An 18,948-nucleotide genomic window follows, 5' to 3' on the forward strand; every position below is an offset into this window, starting at 1 on the left:
TGCAGTGCACTTCGTCGATTTGCCTGTTCTGCTCCCCACTCTGTCTTTGGTGAATCCTCTCACCCTCCACATCTCTGGCCTGTACCCCAGTTCCATATGAATAAATAAATAAATCTTTAAAAAAAATAAAAAAGCACAGTCATCCACAGGAAGATATGCCACTGTTATAAGAGACAAAAACAGACCCAGGAACTGCTACAGATTAATGGAGCTGTATCCCAGAGAAACAAGAGTGGAATGGACACTTTTTTGTGCCTTAAGGAACATCACTGAGACAATTGGCCATCTGTGAAGTCTGTCTCTGGGGTGACTTTGTGATCCAATGGAATGGGGACAGCAAGTCCCTCTGGGAGACTGCCCAGGTTCCTGCCCCCTACTGCAGGCCAACAACCTACCCTTAGTCCCTTAGAATAAGAGCAGTGGACAGTGACTTTCTTCTTCTATGGTAATTTGTGATTCTAGAACCCAGTACTAACATCAGAGGACCAGTTTCATGGTCAGGGTCCTCTGACCAGGCTTCATTTTCTCTCTTTGGGCCATTTTTCTACTGTTATTTCCCTCTTCCTTCCCTACTTATTTGATTTCTTATTGCTGGGCACTCCTATAGCGAGCACAGAGCTCCTTGTGAACACTAGCTATCTGCTTCCCTCCCAGACTAGCAGCAAACTTCAGCATGACATCACTGGATGTCTCTGGATCCCGTCTGTTCATTTAACACATATTTACTGAGCATTCCTGGGTGTTGGACCCATAAGAGCATTAAATGTCTGGCAGAATAAACCATGATATCTGCAGGACAGTGTCAGCCCTAAGAACAAGTGGAGTGTGCCAGGGTCCAGATGGGTTAACAGTGTCAAGCAGGAGGACTACAACTCTAGGAGGACATTACAGCAGAAGCTACCAAAGGGAAGTGAGTGAGTTCTACCACTAACCAGGTCATCAAAGTGCAGCCCAGCAGAGCAGATAGTCAGGGCAAGGTGCAAGACTATAAAGAACTTCCCAAAAGCATTTGCAGAACAGCAAGAAGGCCAAGGCCAAAGCAGCAAGAGATGCTGCTGAGGGGTGTGGAACAGGCTCAGCAATGAAGCTGCAGAGGTGACCCCAGCAGGGTGCAAGGGATCTGGGGAATGGCAGGTGAGCTGTAGGGAGCATCCCCACTCAGGCGCACAATACTGCCCTCTCCGGGGGCTTCCAAAAGCTGTGAGGTCCTACACACTGGAGGAACATAGAACATAGGATACGTACCTTCCTTGGCACAGGCCAGGCCACCAGATCCCCCTCCAATCACTAGAAGGTCATAGTACTGCTGTCCTGCTGGGGTAAGGGGAGAGAGGTGAGGCAGTGAGCACAGATCTGGAAGGTACCACAATTTCAAGCAGCTAGCTGCTTTATCCAATTAAATGAGATATTTAATTAATATTTAATTAGGGGATCTATTTTATGGGTTCAGATGTGATGAGCTGTGGTGACAGCACATCACACATCTGGGAGGTCTGGGTATATGTCTACACAAATTCCCAGACTTAGTGATGCAGAGGTGAGGTTGGCCTCAGGAGTGTTTTTCCAAGATTCCACCACCAAATCAAGAAGGTAATCTAATTGGCAAGACTATGTTGAACTCAAAGTTCACCTGCCATGTGAGCCAGACTCAGGGTTATGACACTTTTCTTGAGTCCATCTGTTGAAGGGTGAAGACCCTTGGTTACCAGAGAAGACTCTTGGAGATTGCTTTGTGCATGGTGGGCTCCAGGAGGAAGCAACACTGAAGCAACAGCAGAGCTGCTGCCTGGTTCCTCCTGGATTGGTCTTGCAGGCATGCAGGACCATTTGCCTCTTTCTTGCCCCTCAGAAGGCATTATCTGTCTCTCTTCTGTCAACTCCTAGTATGGTGGCAGGCAAGAGACAGCAAGGGAGGGAGGGAGTAGGTGAATGAGAGCACTGACCTAGTGCCCAAGTTGGGACACCAAGCCAAGCACTGGCCTGCTCCCTGGGGAGGAAGGTAAAAATAATAAAAATTTATCAGTATATGGGTATATGGGGAGGCCATGGAGCAGGCTGCTGCTTTTGGACAAAGCCCAGAGTCTCATCATCAAGTAGGGTCTGCTGCCTGAGGCAAGATATCTGATCCCCTCCACAGCAGCATCAGAATTTGAGGCCTGACAACTGGAAGGCTTGCATGTGTCTTTGCAGGAGGTAGCTACCTCCTGAGGGGCAAGTCTGCAGAGAATATGGTGAGTCCCACATTCTTCAGAGGCCCTAGCTTTGCAAACATCCTTCAGATAGGAGTCCAGGACCGGCATATCTGCAGGGACACTGGAGTCACACCTGGAGAAGGCCTCAGTTTTCAACTGAGGAAGTCCAGGAGTTGTGTCTAGATGGTTAGCCATGACTTGCAGCCTCCTGCCCTATGGAGACACCCAGCTGTCCCCACCCTGCAGCCAGGCCCACCCCAGACTCCTTCCAGCAGGTGGAGTTTGAAGACTCAAATGTTGCAAATGCATGTATATGTAGGATCTAATGGGGCCACAACTCAGTTCAAGCAGCTGGTCTAACTTAGGCCCAATTCCAAATGCAACTCAAGGGCACTGAAGAAGCCTACATTGTTGGGTTATTCTGATGGCTTTGATATGAGCCCAAAGAACCAAGGACCAAATATTGGTTGGAGAAATGGTACTGTTGGGCTCCAGGAGAAGAATGGGTTCTCTCTCATCTCCCTCCACCTGCTGGGGGGAGTGGGGTAAGGCTTGTCCCAAGAGGACATCCCTACTTTCCATGGAAGGTTACTGTCCTTCCAGTCACTACTGCAGGGTTCCAACGGGTGTCCTTGCCTTGCAACCTCTGTTATTAGGCAGAAGGCAGGGTGAGTGGTTGGTTATATGGACTGAGGACTTATCTGTGGCAATTAGCTCCTTGTGTCCCACTCATGAGCTTGCTCAGTTTGATAATACACTTAGAAGAGGACAGGAGTAGCATCTTCTGTATGTATGGGAAAAAAGCAGTGGGAGAGTTTGAGTAGTCTGCTAGAAGGAAGCACCCTTCAGGGGCGGGAAACCACAGATCTGTGTGTGTTACACAGCTGTGCACTCTGGCCTTCCCCATCATTGCTGGCTTTCCCTTGGTCCTCACAACTCACCACTATTAAGACACAGAAAAAAAGGTCAGTCTTGGGCCCTCCCTGGTGGGTTAAAGTACAGCATTAGATGCAATAGCCACTCCAGGGACACCCTAGGCCGCACCTCTCCAGCCCCGGGGGTGACCCCCAGGGCGCAGCAGACCCCCTCTGTCTCACCTGCTGCTCCCCGCAGCAGTGTGCTTCTCAGTTGGCCTGTTCTGCTCCTCACTCTGTCTCTGGTGAAGCCTCTCACCGCCCCTGCACTTTTGGCCCGAATCCTAGTTCTGTATGCATAAATAAGTAAATCTTGAAAAGAAAAAGATCAGGCTTGCCTCTGTGTTCTGAGTGTATCCTGGGTGGGACACAGGAGAGCAAACTGCCACAATCTCTATGAACTTGGTGACTGCTAAAAGGTCAGCAACAGAAGCCCAGTGAGTGTAGCAAGGCAGAGTGAATGGCACACTGCCCTGGGAGGGCAAGTGGAAGTTCCTTGTATGCCTAGGGGTGCCCCAGCCACTTTGGAGAGCCCGTTTGGCTGTCCTTCCACCATAAGCTCTTTCTGGGTAGCAGGCATTAGGAAACCATTGTGGATGATTATCATTTTGGCTTCTCTGTTCAGAGAATGCATTGGCCACCCCTAAGCCTGGGATGGAGCAGGAGTTCTGTTCTCAGAGAAGCTTTAGGGTCGAAATGGAGAAAGCACAAATTCCTGAGTGTCCTTGTTGGGGCCTGACACTGTCTCCAGGCCCTACTGCTATCAGTTCCTCACTGTTGCAGCCTTAGGGCTTCCTTTGGCTGCCAGGGACCCTTGTAGGCCAAAGGGACAAAATCTTGGGGACACACTTCCTGCCCAGCTGGAAATGAAACTGCTCCAAGGCTATGTTTACCAGCAAGCAGCCTGAAGGACTCTGGGAATGGCAACTCCCGTTCACAGAGTTCTTGACCTGCATCAGGCAGGTCAAAGGCTCACTGTGCATGTGTGTTTAATTCTCAGTATCCCACTTGACACATGCAGCAAAATAGGATACCTTGGTCAGGGTCAGCAAACTCACCCTAACAATAGCAACTTCACCCTACTTCACATTTCTAGTTATCACTTCCTAGAACTCTGCAGGGTTACACAAACTGCTAGGTTCTCCAAGGGCAAGGCAGCACAGTTTTTCCCATTTATACATGTGGTCAGTCCTTGCGGCCCAGCCCAGTGCTGGCTGAGACCCTGGCCACTCTTCCTCCCTCAGTCACATCTTCATGCGAGGGACTGGCCATGTTACTATAGCAGATATACGGGTACTATTGCCAGCTCTGGTGCAGCCAGTGCTGCAGGGTGAGGCACTAGCACTTTGCAGTGACCTAGCATCCAGTCCTTCCTTGCGCTGGGGACTGGCAGCACCCCCAGTGTTGGCAGTTGTAAGTACTGTCCTGTTTGCTCAGTGTGCCTTGGTAGCTGTAGAAGGATGAGCCTCCCTTCCCCAAAGAGCACGCACAGCAGGCAGGGCTGCTCAGAGCCCACTGGTTCCCAAGCTCCCCTCACTGATATTTTGTATATGCCTGTTTAAGCACCTGCCAAGTGTGATGCTAGGGCCTGGGGGAGGGGGGAGGGCGGGGGCCAGATCTCCTGGCAGTGGCAGAGGAGGTGGCAGGGGATGACACCCGGTAACCTCATCTTCCATCACCATCACGGTTATGGTTAATATTGGACTTAGGGGAGGAGCTATGCAAACACAGGGCCTCTGACAGATGATCCCAGCTGTCCCCTCATCAGGAAAGGGGCTGAGGGTCGCTGGAAGCTGGTCTCAGCCGTGACTGCTGCCCTAAGGGACACCCCACGCTGACTATCCCTCTAGAACACCCCTTCCTGCACATGCACATTCCCCACCCGTCCCGACTCCCCCACGTGAACACCCCACGCTGCGGACTCTTCCCCGCGGCCCCCCGCACTACCTGCTGCGCCCCTCGCCGCGCCCCGCACCCTGCCTGCCAGGGCCAGCGTTCGCCACCGGAAGCGGCTGTCGGTCCCACGCCGCGCCGCTGCCAACGCCGCCATTGCCGCGCGGGGCCTCTCGGGAGGGCGGGGCTGTCCGCCGAGCTGCCTGAGCCGCTCGCAGCGAGTCGCGTCCTGTGTCGCCCGAGACAGTTGTCCAGGGAGACGTGAGTGCTGGGGCTGGGTCTCTGGCTGCGTCTAGGAAATCGATCCGAGGTGGGGCCCCCTATCTGGAACGAGGGATGGGGACGGGTTGGGGCGTGTTAGGGAATGTGGGCAAGGATGAAGGGATCCGACCGTGGGTGGATCCTTTGGGATCAGGCATGGGGAACATGTTAGAGGATTGGGGATCTGGGGATCTGTCCTGGAGTGAAGTGGAGGGGTGGAAAGTGAAGATCCTGGTGAGAGGATCCTGGTGAGAGGATCTGACCTTGAAGGAGTGGCAAACCTGTGATTTGGGAGCAGGAGTTCAGATTAAGCTGGGGGAGGGGGGATCACCCAGATCATCCGCACCCCAGGTGGGATCCTTTTCTGTTGGAAGTCTTTCACCTGTTACCAGGTTACCAGCGTAGGTCCTGTAGGGCCTGTCAAGCTTAGTGAGCTGGGATCAGTGCTTGGGGAGTGGGAGGATCGAGGGGCTCAGACTAGGAGGCCCTTAGTTATTTCTCCAACAGGTCCAATGCTTTGAAGCATTGGAGTTACCCCCAGGCCTTTCCTTTGGAGAGGAATAACTGCAAGGAGAACAGGATGACTGGAGCCTAAAATGCAACAAGACTGGGTCAGGGAGATAAGAGAAAAAGTAGAACCCACTCTAGCCTGTCCTGTAGCAGACAAGACTTTGGGGTTTTTCCAGCCAGGGACTTTTGTGTTCTTTTGTTCCCGACTAGGCTTCTCTGAGTGCTTGCTTTTTTCACCAACTCCAAAATGGGTTTTAGTGAGGCGGACCCAATAAAGAAAGTGGTATCATAAACACAGTTGACACTATTAAGGTGTTAAGGACAGGTTTTCCTCAGTAAAACTGATTATAGGGGAGAGAGTGGAGTTCCATTCTGATTTGCTCAAGAGGCTCTGGGGATTGTAAAGGGAGGAGGAGTGGGAACAGCAGGAGTTTAAGAGTTAGGGAAGTGAAAAATTACAAAAAGAAGAAATGGGGTTTGGTCTCTGTGACATTCATCTGAGTTTGTTAAGTGACTTTTGGAGGTTAGGTTCCTCCCCTCCCATGGAGGACCCAGTCTGGGAGACTGGACCCTATCCTTAGGAATTTGGCAACTTTGAATTTTCTCAAGCAGTCACTAGGACAGGAGTCATCCTAGGAATGTGTCCTTGTGCTGATAGAAACTGCGTGTTTGTTCCTTAAGGTTGAGGGCTAGACAAGAAGAGAGCTCAAAGGAGCCCTTATTTGGGCTTGGTCAAGGACATAATCTGTCATGTCCTCACTTGTTGAAAGAAAGGAGTGATGGTTTTCTTTCCTCTGAACAACCTAAGTCCATCTTCCATTTGATTACATTCTGTTCAGTAGATCTTCTTAACCTTCTGTTAGTAGTAGAAGATAAATGCTGGATGACACTAGTGATCAGGCCCTTAGGACTTTTCTATGCAAAGAAAAACAAAAATTAATGGTTGTGATGTCATTTTTGGAATCTGTGGGTTTGGAGTACAGAGTACTTGGGTTCACTCTGGGAAAGGTTTCACCAGTACTCCCCTTTCAGCGACACTCTGCAAGTTCTCCAGATGTTAGTTATATTTAAAGTGAAGATTTATTAGGGAAAAGGACAGAGCAGTAAAGAACACTTGTATAGGTGGAAAGAGCTGCCCCAAAGGGACAGGTTTGCTGAGAGAGGCCTGCATGGGTGCATGTGGGCAGCCCTGAGAAGAGCGGCCTCCGCTGAGGGAGGTCAGTGCAGAGAAGCCCCGGCCTGGTACAGGTCACGGGCAGGCAGGAGGCTGCTGTCCCGCAGAGGGAGAGAGGGTGTGGAAAGAAGCCCCTGCATAGTCACAGGTGGGCAGAGAGGACAGCTGCTCAGTGTAGTGCAGAGACTGTACTGATATCCTCCTTTTCTCCTGGGCATGTGTTCATTTGTTTTGGAGTGACCTGTTTGCTGTTGATTTTGGAGATCTATGTGGAATCCTAAAGTGACCTGAGACTCACAATTCTCTATATCTTTACCCTCAGTTCTGTGCTTCCGACACTCCCTGCAGCAGTCTGATACCTGTTTGGGTTGTATGCCCTGTGATAAGGCACTAAGACTTGATTTCTATGACTGGGTTCATGGTCATATTAATACCTTCTACCCCTGTAAGGGGGACAGGATGACCTGAATGTACTCTACAGAAACAGGTTTTGTGGCCTTCACCCTCACCCCAGACACTGGAACTACAAATTCCAGCAACACCAAAGGGAAGCGTGCTGGGTCCTAAGTAAGGGTGGAGTTCAACTGCGATGTTTGGATATAAAACTAGACATGTGGGCTTTGGGCGTCTTTTGGCTTCATGGCTCTTCACCGGGTTTCAGCATGCTATTGGGGTGCCAGGTCAGTGAAACTAGTAGGACATTAACTAACTTATCTCTCCCACTCTCTTTCCCTGAGTCATTCATTTCCTTTTTCTCTTGTAAATAAACCATTATTAACCTTTTTTTGTGTGCCTGCAGTTGAATCTTCAGTGCACAGGTGAGGATCCACGGTAAGGCAACCCAGTTCACATTTGCCCTGTAACCCCTCCACTTCCCTGTGTGAGTCAGGCTTTACTGTTGAGATGTCTTCTTCAGGTTTTCTATTCTTTTCCTCCATTATTTGGGACTGACTATAAACCCAGTTTTTGAGTCTCCAGGGTGACCAGTTGAGAAGACTTTAGACCCTGACCTCTAACTGTGTCTAGCTGATGGAGTGAAGATAGTGGTGGCAAACCAGATGGATTTTCCAGTTTCCAAATTGAATGTTTGTGGTTATGGTATATCAGCGTTACAATCCAGGTTTTCTTTTTAAAGATTTATTTATTTATGCATATAAGAACTGGGGTATAGGCCAGAGGTACAGGGTATGAGACAGAGTAGGGAGCAGAACAGTACACTTCTGAGGGTAGCAGCAGGTAAGACAGGAGAGGTCTGCCTCGCACATGGGTCAGCTCCCTGGCCGGGGATCAAATTCACTCTGCAGTGGCTGCAGATAACTTCATAATGCTACACTTTAACTGGTTACACACCAGGGAGGACCCACAATCCAGGTTTTTACTGAAGTAGAACTTGACAAATGTGGGAGTTCTGTGGACTTTGGTGCAGAGGCAGCTCCAGACGCAAGGGTTAACACATGTATGATTTGCTATGGTGGTGAAATTTAAGTTTGAATTTATATATATATATTTTTTTTTATTACAAAGTTTATTTTTACATCATTTTGCACATTTTTTTTTCCATCTCGATTGTAATCCCCGCGGGTTTCCCATCACCAAATTACCCCTGTGCCACCACCATAGTGAATTTATATATTTTTACCTGGCTTCAGCTTGCAGAACTTTTTGAGACCCAAGATGGGGGATCTGCTAAAACATAGGTCCAGTAAGGATCTGGGCAGTCATATTTTAGTTTCCAGTGATTTCAACTTAGGAGGGAGGGAGAGAAGAAAATTGGAAACATCAATTTGGAGAGTTGATGGAAACTAGAATAATTGAGGATTTGGTAAGGGCCAACAAAATGTGTAAGACAGGATACAGACCTATTTACAGGTCAGTATTAAAACCTCAAAGACTATGAACAAGACACTAAAGATATATTATTTTTCTCCATTGAGACATAAAATAACTACAGTCACTTCCTTTTTTGATCAAAGATAACCAAAGAATAATTATTCTGTTTGCAAAATACTCTGGTCTCCTTTAATATGCCCTGATTATTTACAGCAAGAATGGTAATAGAAGGGCCTCCCTGGTGGCAGAAGGGGTTAAGTCTTAGCACTATAAAACTTTTACCAGCCACTGCAGGAAGAGTTCCACCACAGGTCAGGGGGCTGACCCACATGGCACAACAGACACCCCCCCCCCCCGTCTCACCCTCTGCTTCTCCTCAAAAGTGTATTGCAGTAAATCTGCCTATTTGGCTCCCCCACTCTGACTCTGGTGAATCCTTTAATTGACCACATAAACCTTTTATTTTTAAAGATTTATTTATTTACCCATACAAGAACTGGGGTACAAGCCAGAGTTGTGTTGGGTGCGAGGATTCATCAGAAAGAGTGGGGAACAGAACATGCAGATCTACTGAAACACTGCTGTGGGGAGCAGCAGATGAGACAGGAGAGGTCTGTGACACCATATGGGTCACCTCCCTGGCTGGGAACCGAATGCATGCTGCAGTGGCTGTGGATTGCTTCATAGTGCTGCACTCAACCCGTTGTGCCACCAGGGAGGGCCCCAACCACATAAAGAATCTCAGATTGGATTTTTAAAAGCCTTTTAAAAGACTCTAGGGAACATGCCCAGAAAACTATGGAGGAGTAAACCATATCAGGAAAATATCTTTTAAGAGTGAAAATGATGGCCCTCCCTGGTGGTGCAGCGGGTTAAAGCACTGCACTAAGAAGCTTAAGCCACTTCCACATGGGTTCGATCCCCGCCTGCCCTGGAGGAGATCCACATGGCGAGGTAGACCTCTCCTGACCCGCCCACTGCTCCCCTCAGCAGTGTACTTCATCGATCTGCCTGTTCTGCTCCCCGCTCTGTCCCTGGTGAATCCTCTCACCCTCCACATCTCTGGACTGTACCCCAGTTCTGTATGAATAAATAAATCTTTAAAAAAAAAAGAGTGAAAATGATATCTTTATTCTTTTTCATATATTTTTTGCATCATTGTTCATTGTTGTATAATGTTTGATTTCTCCTCTCAGGTGTAATTCCAAAAAATTACCACCACTAAGACACCCATGAACCATCACCATAATCTCTTGTGCTCATCACTCCCCTGTTTTGATCCCTCCCCCTTCCCTGCTGAGTGTCTCTGATTTATAGTTTGCCTGTTAATTTTGTCTTTTTTTCCCCTTCCTGATCCCTTTTATAGTTTCCTCTGACAAGGGAAACCATATGTTATTTTTCTTTTTCCTTCTGACTTAGTTCACTGAGCATGATCCCTTCCAGCTCCATCCATGTTGTTACAAATGGCATGAGCTTATCTTTGTTGATTGCTGAATAGTATTCCATTGTGTATATACACTACATCTTTTGTGTATATATATTACATATGTTTTGGGACATTTGGGTTGTTTCCATGTCTTGGCTATTGTAAGTAATGCTGCAATAAACATAGGTAGTGTTTTTGTGTCCTTTGGGTAGATTCCTAGGAGTGGAATTGCTGGGTCATATAATAACTCCATTTTTAGTAGTCTGAGGAGCCTCCAAACAACTTTCAACAGTGTTTGGACCAGTTGCATTCCCACCAGCAGTGTAGGACAGTTCCTTTTTCTCCATATCCTCACCAGCATTTGTTGTTGCCAGTTTTTCTAATATAGACATTCTTACTACTGTGGTTTTGATTTTCATCACCTTGATATAAATGATGTTGAACATTCATAAACCTATTGGCCATTTGCATTTCCTCTTTGGAAAAGTGTTTTTTTGTGTGTGTTTTTGCCCATTTTTTGGATAGTTTGCTTTGTTTTTGTTGAGTTGTGTGAGGTCTTTGTAGATCTTTGAAATCAGTCCTTTATCCGTGGTATGGTGTGCAGATTTTTTTCTCCCAATCAGTAGTGTGTCTCTTTGTTTTGGTTAATGTCTCTGTTCCTGTACAGAAGCTTTTTAGTTTGATGTAGTCCTACCTGTTTTATCCTTTCCTTCACTTTGTTTTATGGGATGAGTCTTTAAAGATGTTTCTGAGATGTATGTTATTGTTTTATCTATATATTTTATGATTTTAAGTCTCATGTTCAATATTTTTATCCACTTGAAGTAGTTTTTGTGCATCATGTGAGGTAGTAGTGTAGTTTCTCTGTTTTGCATGTCCAGTTTCCCCAGCACCATTGATTGAACCATTTATTTTCCTTGTTCCATTGCATATTCTTTGTTCCTTTGTCATAGATTAGTTATCCATATATGAGAGCCTTTTATTTCTGGGTTTTCAATTTGATTCCATTGATCTGTATGTCTTTTTGTTACAGTACCATACCATACTCTTAATTACGGCTTTGTAGTATAGTTTGAAGTCTGGGCATGTGATACCTCCATTTCTCCTTCATTCAAGTAAGGAGAACTTTGGCTATTTGAGCTTTTTTGTGATTCCATATAAATTTTACCAATATGTGTTCTATTTCTTTTTTTTTAAGATTTATTTATTTATGCAGAAAACTGGGGTACAGGTCAGGGGTGCAGGGGCTGAGAGGATTCACCACACACAGAATGGGGAGCAGAACAGACAAAAGTTCACTGCTGAGAAGAGCAGTGAGTGAGACAGGACAGGTCTACTGTGCCATGTGGGTCACCTCCTTGGCCGGGATTGAACTCATGCTTCAGTACTGTGCCTTAACCTGTTGCACCAGTAGAGAGGGCCCTATTTGTTCTATTTCTATGAAGAATATCATTGAGATTTTCATCAGAATTGTGTTAAATCTGTTCATTGCTTTCCGTAGATGGCCATTTTGGCTATGTTGATTTTTCTAACCTATGAGCAGGTGTATCTTTCCACTTTTTTGTGTCTTCTTTAATCTTAACAATGTTTTGTTAATAATTTTCTTTGTGTAAGTCTTTCACCTCCTTTGTTAGGTTTATCCCCAGGTATTTAATTTTTTTGGTACAATTGTAAAAAAGGATTTTTAATTTTAATTTCTTCTTCAGACTGATTGTTTGCATATAGGAAGGCTACTGATTTTGTGTATTGATTTTATATCCTGCTACTTTACTAAACTGGCGGGTCTGGTAGTTTGGCTGCTATAGTTGCAGTTTTGAACATCTTTGCCTGGTGCTGTGCTGGGACATCTTAGCAGCTCTGTGAGTGTCTCCTGTCGTCTTCATGATTTGTATCCCAGCCTGTAGCCTGGCTGCTTGTGCTCCAGGACCTCAGTGTGGGGAAGACACCAACTTGGAACATTTGTGTTTAGGGCTTTAATGCAGGATTAGGCTTCTGATGCGGTAAACAGCCATTGGAGGCCTCAGTAACTCTTTATTTTCCTTGGTTTGTTAAGTAAACCCCATTATTGTTGTGCTCTGAACCCTAGTAGTCTTGCAGTTGTGTGCTCAGGTGAAGAATTCAGCCAGGGCAGTGTCATTGGCCAGCTTTAGTGCCCCTTGCTGCCCTGTATCAAGAATAGTGATTAAGTTGATTTAAGTCTAATTAATTACTTTTATAACCTTAAACATCTAGTAGGTATATTAGCTTTTTTGAATGATAAACCGAGTAGAATAAAAATTTTTTATTTGACAGTTTTGAAGACATGCCTTTATATTAAATCAACACTAAACTAGTGTTATTTATCTTTGATTTACTCAGCTTACATGAACTTGAAAAGCAGTTGAGTGGGTTCTTATATTTCTGGGAATTTTAGGAAGATTTAATTTATGTAAGTGCTTATTTCTCTATAAGCCAATAAGAGAGAACACTCTTCTAAGAGATTTGATAATTTGGTAATACTATCTGGAAGTGCGAAAAAAAATACGTGTATGAATACATATGTATTGATGTATGTGTATAAACATACATACATAAACAGATGGATGCAAATAGAAATCTTATTATTTTTAGTTAAAGATTTTAGCCATATGTCAGACTTAAATACAATTATATGAAACTCACTAGTTTATGTAAGATTAGTACTTTGCTTTTGTTCCACATTATGGTTTTAATTGAATACAAGAAGTAAAGCTTTCCACAAGTCTGTGCAGGACAATTTTAAGATTTTAAGATCTACTATATAACAAACTGAAAAAATAAATAAGTCAAAAAATCTACTATATAATCTTATGGAGGTGTAAATAAAAGTCTGTTTTCAGGGCCCCCCTTTGGCATAGGGATTAAGGCTCAGGAATGTCATTGCTATGGCCTGAGTTCAATCCTGGGCTAGGAAAGTAACCCACATATGGTGTAGCAGACCTCTCTTGTCTCTCCTGCCACTCCCCTCAGCAGTGTAGTTCAGTATATCCATCTGTTATGCTCCCTACTCTGTCTCTGGTGACTCTTATCAACCCCCACACAGAGTTTTGGCCTACACCCCACTTCTTCTACATTAAAAAAAAAAGGAAGAATCTTGTAAAAGATAATAAAAAAATTTAAGCCTGTTTTTATTTACTTTTTTCTTTTTCATCTAGTTGCGTTTGAGGATCTCATACTTTAAGGGGCATGGGACCCAAAGTTCCAGAGACTGGGATCTGAGGGGCTAGAGTGGGAAGGGAGAGGTATGGCATGGTTCTCTGGGGGCTAGAGGAGGTAGGAGCTTGAAGGGAAACATATTAAGGGATATAGGGGAACTAAAGCCGCAGAGATGCTGAAAGTCATCTCAGGGGAGTCACTTTGGGACTTCAGTTTCCCAAAGAAGCTACAGAAGGAAGGTCATGCCAACCAAAACAGAAAGGAACAGAGAACTACAGTGGCATAGTCAGCAGGGGCTTGAAGAGAGTTTCAGTAGCCTGAGAAGCTCCTATAGGGGGAGCAGAATCAAATCGATCAAAATTGAAGAAATTCCAGCCCAAGAGGAACCTTCCAGAAGCAGTATTATTTCTAACTTAGCTTCAGAGAGCATACTCATATCCATAGTAACAAAATCTGTCCTCATTGTGCCTCCACAGACATTTGTTCAGAGAATAGGAACAGTCAGAATTACCACTGGGAGCCTCTCAGAGCACCAGACCAGAAATGAGACAAAGGTCTCTGAGCATTGCCATCATCCAGCCTTTAAGTAAAATGGGAAGGTCATGTTCAACTCACATCCATGGGCAGGGCTAGAACCAGATGCCCATGAGCTGCCAGCACCTTCCCTGTTTTCCAGGCACAGCAGGCTCTGAAGCTGTCCTTTAGGGCTGTCACACCAGGCAGATGGCCAACCCCCTTCTTTAGATGGCAGGCTTTTCTTGGCCTATTCTGACTCTATGCTAATGACACCCCATCTCTACAGTCCTTTCCTTGAGGGTCCTGGCCAGTCTACTTTCTTGTCCCAGAATGTCCTGTGTGCTGAGGGCGATCTTCCACTTGGAGCTGAGATAACCAGCCCTGCTCCTAGTTTTTGAGTGAGACTGTTGACTTGAAAGGGGCCTTCCCCTGTAATTGGGTCCTCTCAGCAATAAGTAACGAGACAGGTCAGATGTAACTGGGGAACACAGATGTTTGCTTGTTGGGTTTCCAGAATGCATGTGGGTAGAAACCACACTTTAGATGGAAGCATTTGGGACAGGGTGCATTAACAGATACAGATCTTTGCAAAGTCATTTTTAGTGCTTTTTTGTGGTTGAGCCTTGGAACCAAATCATAGTTATTTCATCTTTTTATTTTATTTAATTTTTGTTTTCTTACATTGTTGGTCATCTTTGTTATTGTTCCTGCTGCATCTTTTTTAAAGAGCTTTTAAGAGTTTCTTCAATTCATGGACTGATACTTACAATATATTTATTATGAAAAATGTTTCTTCTAGAGAAAGGTGAATGTCATTGTTGCAAAAGAGAATACTGACTAGCTGACAGGAGTGACACAGAAGCAGAGACACAAAAACAGAGTGGAACCACTTGCCCCATAGGGGCTGGAACAGGAGACCCCCACCACCTCCAGGTGTCTGGAATTGGGACTTGTTTCACAGTAAACTTAGGCAGTGTAACTGTGTCAGGTAGGATGCAGCAAAGCACATTTGTCACAAAAGATCACAGAACTGTAGGTCAGTGGCTGTGGGTATCAGTCACCCACTTGCCTATCTCCTATCCTGCCCAAGGGTAGCCAGGGATCTTGGTCCAGTTGCCAAGGCTCTTGATTCTGCCTTTTGTACCTTGAGGATAAATGGCAGTCAGGGCTGGTGGAGGTTTTGGTTTTGTAGACAGAATACTTCAAATTGGGCAGAGCCATGCTATTGTACTCGTTTTGGGTAAGAGATCGTACTCCTTGCCCAGGTCTGTACTGACCGAGAGAAGGCTACTGGATGTACACATCATGGGGCAGTTGGAGGGAAGCTTGTGGGGCAGGCAGACTCTCCCAACCTGGAGGCCCCTTCCCTTGCTGGGAAGAAAGCGGAGAGTGCACTGTAGAAGAAAGGTATCCCTCTAGGGTCCCCAAGCCCTGCTGTGGGACTCTTGGGGGGAGCAGCAGGCAGAGGCCATCCTGAGTGCTTGGGTTCCCCAGCAGGATGGAAGCCACAGCTGTTTTTCTGGGTCCTGCTCCCTTTTTGGAATAGAATGTCTCTGTTAGGGACGATCAGAAGGAAGGTTTGCTTTCTCATTTGTTTTCCACCATGTTTATTTTTTGCTATAATAAAATTATACATACCTTAAAATTTACCATTTTAATCATTACTAAGTGTACAATTAAGTGGCATTAAGTATGTTCACACTGTTGTGTAATTACTGCCACTACTTCCAGAACTTTTCCATCATCCCAAACAGAAAATTTGTGCCCGTTTAACAGTAATTTTTCCATCCCCTCCCGTCCCCAGCCCATGAAACCTTGGATCAACTCTCTTCATGTCAACTTTTTTTTTTTAAAAGATTTATTTATGCTTACAGAACTGGGGTACAGGCCAGAGGTGTGGTGGGTGAGAAGATTCACCAGAGACAGAGTGGAGAGCAAAACAGGCAGATGCACTGAAAATCACTGCTGAGGGGAACAGCCAGCTGCTCAGGAGAGCTCTGGCCACGTGGGTCAGCTCCCTGGGGGGCGGAGGTGGGGTGGGATGGGGAGACCAGGATAGAACTCCTGCTGCAGTGGCTTCAGAGAGCTTCATAGTACAGTGCTTTCACCCATTGTGCCACCAGGGAGAGCCCTCATGTCAACTTTTCTTTTTTTTTTTAATTACAAAAGTTTATTTTTACATCATTTTGTACATTTTTTTTTCCATCTCAATTGTAATCCCCGCAGGTTTCCCATCACCAAGTCACCCGTGTGCCATCACCATAATCCCATGCACTTCCCTCCCCCTACCCGTTTTTGATCCCATTCCCCACTCCACACCCACACAATGTCTCTGGTATATGGTTGTTCATTATACTCCTGCTATGAGTGAAACCATCCGGTATTTTTCTTTCTCTTTCTGGCTTATCTCACTAAGCATGATCTTTTCCAGCTCCATCCAAGCTGCTGCAAAAGACATGTGTTTCTCTTTCGGTTGCTGAGTAATATTCCATTGTATATATGTACCACATCTTTTTTATCCAGTCATCTACTTTTGGGCATTTGGGCTGCTTCCATGTTTTTCCAATTGTAAATAAAGCAGCAATAAACACCTTATGTCAACTTTTTAATTGAAATGTTTTATTTTGCCTCTTAAGGTTTATTGACCTACCACTTATTTACATAACTAGATAACTCTGGAAGTCAACTTCACAGCTCCATATGTGCACATGCCTTTTTCACTTTCTACAGCCTCTCCAGGGCCACAGCCCTATTACCTTCACTCCTCTACTCCCTCCCCCTTCACTCCCTATGAAAAACCATATATTTTCCACAGAGTCTAAGAATTATTCTTGTTATTTCGCCAGCTTATCATTTTTGTGTATTTATTTTCTACAGATGAATGAAACCATCTGGGAACTGTTTCATTTCCTGACTTATTTCACTTACCTCAGTCACCTCAAGTTCCATCCATTTTTATCCTGAGTACTATTCCTTCCAATGGATACGCATTCCACAGTTTCTTTATCTAGTCATCTGTTGTTGGGCATTTAATTTGGTTCCATGACTTGGCTAATGTGAACCTAGCAGTGTGTCAATCATTTTGTGTTAGTGTTTTCATATCCTAAAGGTGAATACCTAGACAAAATATTGCTGGATCACACGGCATTTACATTTTCAGTTTTTCATAGTGGCTGCACTGAATTACATTCTCACCAACAGTGGCTAAGAGTTCCGTTTTCTCTTTATCCTTGTCCACACTTATTGTTTCTAGTCTTTTTTATATAGACCAGGCTCAAGATAGTTCATAACGATTATTATTTGTATTTATCCTATAGGTGATCCTAATCTACAGATAATGCAGATACAGTATGTCATTAGCACTCTAAATAGTGAGAACTGTAGGCTCTAGTTTTGTGAAACTGCTCCCAAATTATTCTTGTGATAGAGGATGCTCAGTGCTACCTGTCTAGAAAACTGTTGTGCAAATCAATAGTTTGTCTTCCAAGTACAAACCAGTACTATGTCTACCAAAATATAAAAGTCATCTAAAACAATGACTACCAAATTCTCAGACAATACATAATTTATAACAAAATTTGTATATTCAGATGTCTCTGGAGTATTCTTAAAATTACTAAAAATATATATAAAGTATACTTAGCATTAAGTGAAAACAGTTAACTGGAAAACATCACAATATAGCTGAAGCCATTATTTGATTTAACAAAAATTGTTTCTCTAAACATCTGTAATTTCTTACAACATAATAGAGATGAACTCCCCTTAGTCTAAGTCAATCCAGTGCTTTTCCTGCATTATGATGAAAAGAGAGACTGAGTATAAGAATGAAAGATACAGTCATACCTAATACCTGGCTTTAAAGAACTGTGGAGACAGATGGCAAGATTTCACAGTATTCCTGAAATACTGGTGGGGGAGAACAAAGCCCACATAATAATTTCCTTTTAACACTGGCTCTGATTTGTTATTCACAGTAGTTTGCAAAACATACATTTTAAAAACTGAATGAGGTTCTGTTTCTAAGAAGTTAATCTTTGTAACATGCGTACATACTTGGTCTGTGAAACCTTTGCAGGTCCTGAAGTACTAAAGTGACACTTATTAACTGAAACACAGATAACTAAAGTACCAAAGCACTAGTTATTTGAGTGATCATCATCAAGATAATCTGAGTAAATACTGAATACTTCTTGTCAGTTGTTGCTATGACCTTCACATATCCAACTGTAAAAGGAATCCTTTATGGCTTTTATTTTTCTCTAACACTTATTTCAAAAAAGGCTGTTTTAGGCCCCATAAAAATGAGTGCAGTTGTCTTGAACATGGCCTAGGATTCAAAATTAATTTTTCTGTGTCATCACAGGATATATTATGCTCTTCTAAAATACAGTTCTACATAGAACCACTATAATTGATGGTAAAACTGTTCTCTCGTATATTCTAGCAAAGAACAAGCCTATTAAAGGGATAAAGCAAATGAAGAAAAAAGATTGATTTCATAGTCATGTGAGACATGACACCTCTTGTGTCTCAGGATCTATTATCTACTCTAAGCACCAGTAGCTGTCTGGACAGAAACCACTCTAAGGAGCATTCTCCAGCATCCAGTGGCAGGTTGCAATGAATATATTCAATATCCCCTCTCAAAAGCCTGAGGCCTTCTCCAGCAGTTTATGTCATGTGCAGTTCCAGTCCTCACCACAGCCCTATCCACACTGAAATTCTATAGCAACTGCCAGCCCACAGTACCCAGTATGTGGATTTTGTTGTTGTTGTTGTTATTTTATAAGTTTATTTTACATTTTTATATATTTTTTTCCATCTCAATTGTAGTCCCCACGGGTTTCCCATCACCAAGTCACCCGTGTGCCATCACCATAATCCCGTGCACTTCCCTCCCTCCCCCCCGTTTTTGATCCCATTCCTCCCCCACAAAATGTCTCTGGTATATGGCTGTTCATTATTCTTGTTATTTTCTCGCCTGGTCTATTATACTCCTGCTATGAGAGAAACCGTCTGGTATTTTTCTTTCTCTTTCTGACTTATCTTGCTAAG

The 18,948-nt window shown here is 44.5% G+C and overlaps 2 protein-coding genes across 7 annotated transcripts in view; one reads left to right on the forward strand and one right to left on the reverse strand.

Annotated features, from left to right (window-relative positions):
* Positions 1 to 5,169, reverse strand: part of TXNRD2 (thioredoxin reductase 2) — a 51,717-nt gene extending 46,548 nt beyond the window's left edge. Inside the window, exons 1-2 of one of the 2 annotated variants that reach the window (XM_012734244.1) lie at positions 5,054 to 5,169; positions 1,246 to 1,311 (exon numbers count right to left, since the gene is read on the reverse strand). In XM_012734244.1, coding sequence (XP_012589698.1) covers positions 1,246 to 1,311; positions 5,054 to 5,156 — 169 coding nt within the window. In that variant the 5' untranslated portion in view covers positions 5,157 to 5,169. Of the gene's footprint in view, positions 1 to 1,245; positions 1,315 to 5,053 lie in introns of both variants that reach the window. The other variant, XM_004694972.2, reaches the window with a different exon arrangement.
* Positions 5,170 to 5,193: 24 nt separating this feature from the next.
* Positions 5,194 to 18,948, forward strand: part of COMT (catechol-O-methyltransferase) — a 29,448-nt gene continuing 15,693 nt past the window's right edge. The window contains exons 1-2 of one of the 5 annotated variants that reach the window (XM_012734246.1): positions 5,203 to 5,309; positions 7,744 to 7,775. The gene's annotated coding sequence lies outside the window, so the exon portion shown is untranslated. Of the gene's footprint in view, positions 5,310 to 7,743; positions 7,776 to 18,948 lie in introns of all 5 variants that reach the window. The other 4 variants (XM_012734245.1, XM_012734248.1, XM_012734247.1 and 1 more) reach the window with 4 other exon arrangements.

Source organism: Condylura cristata, unplaced genomic scaffold, assembly GCF_000260355.1.
Source record: "Condylura cristata isolate star-nosed mole 26May11 unplaced genomic scaffold, ConCri1.0 scaffold00051, whole genome shotgun sequence".
NCBI lineage: Eukaryota > Metazoa > Chordata > Mammalia > Eulipotyphla > Talpidae > Condylura > Condylura cristata.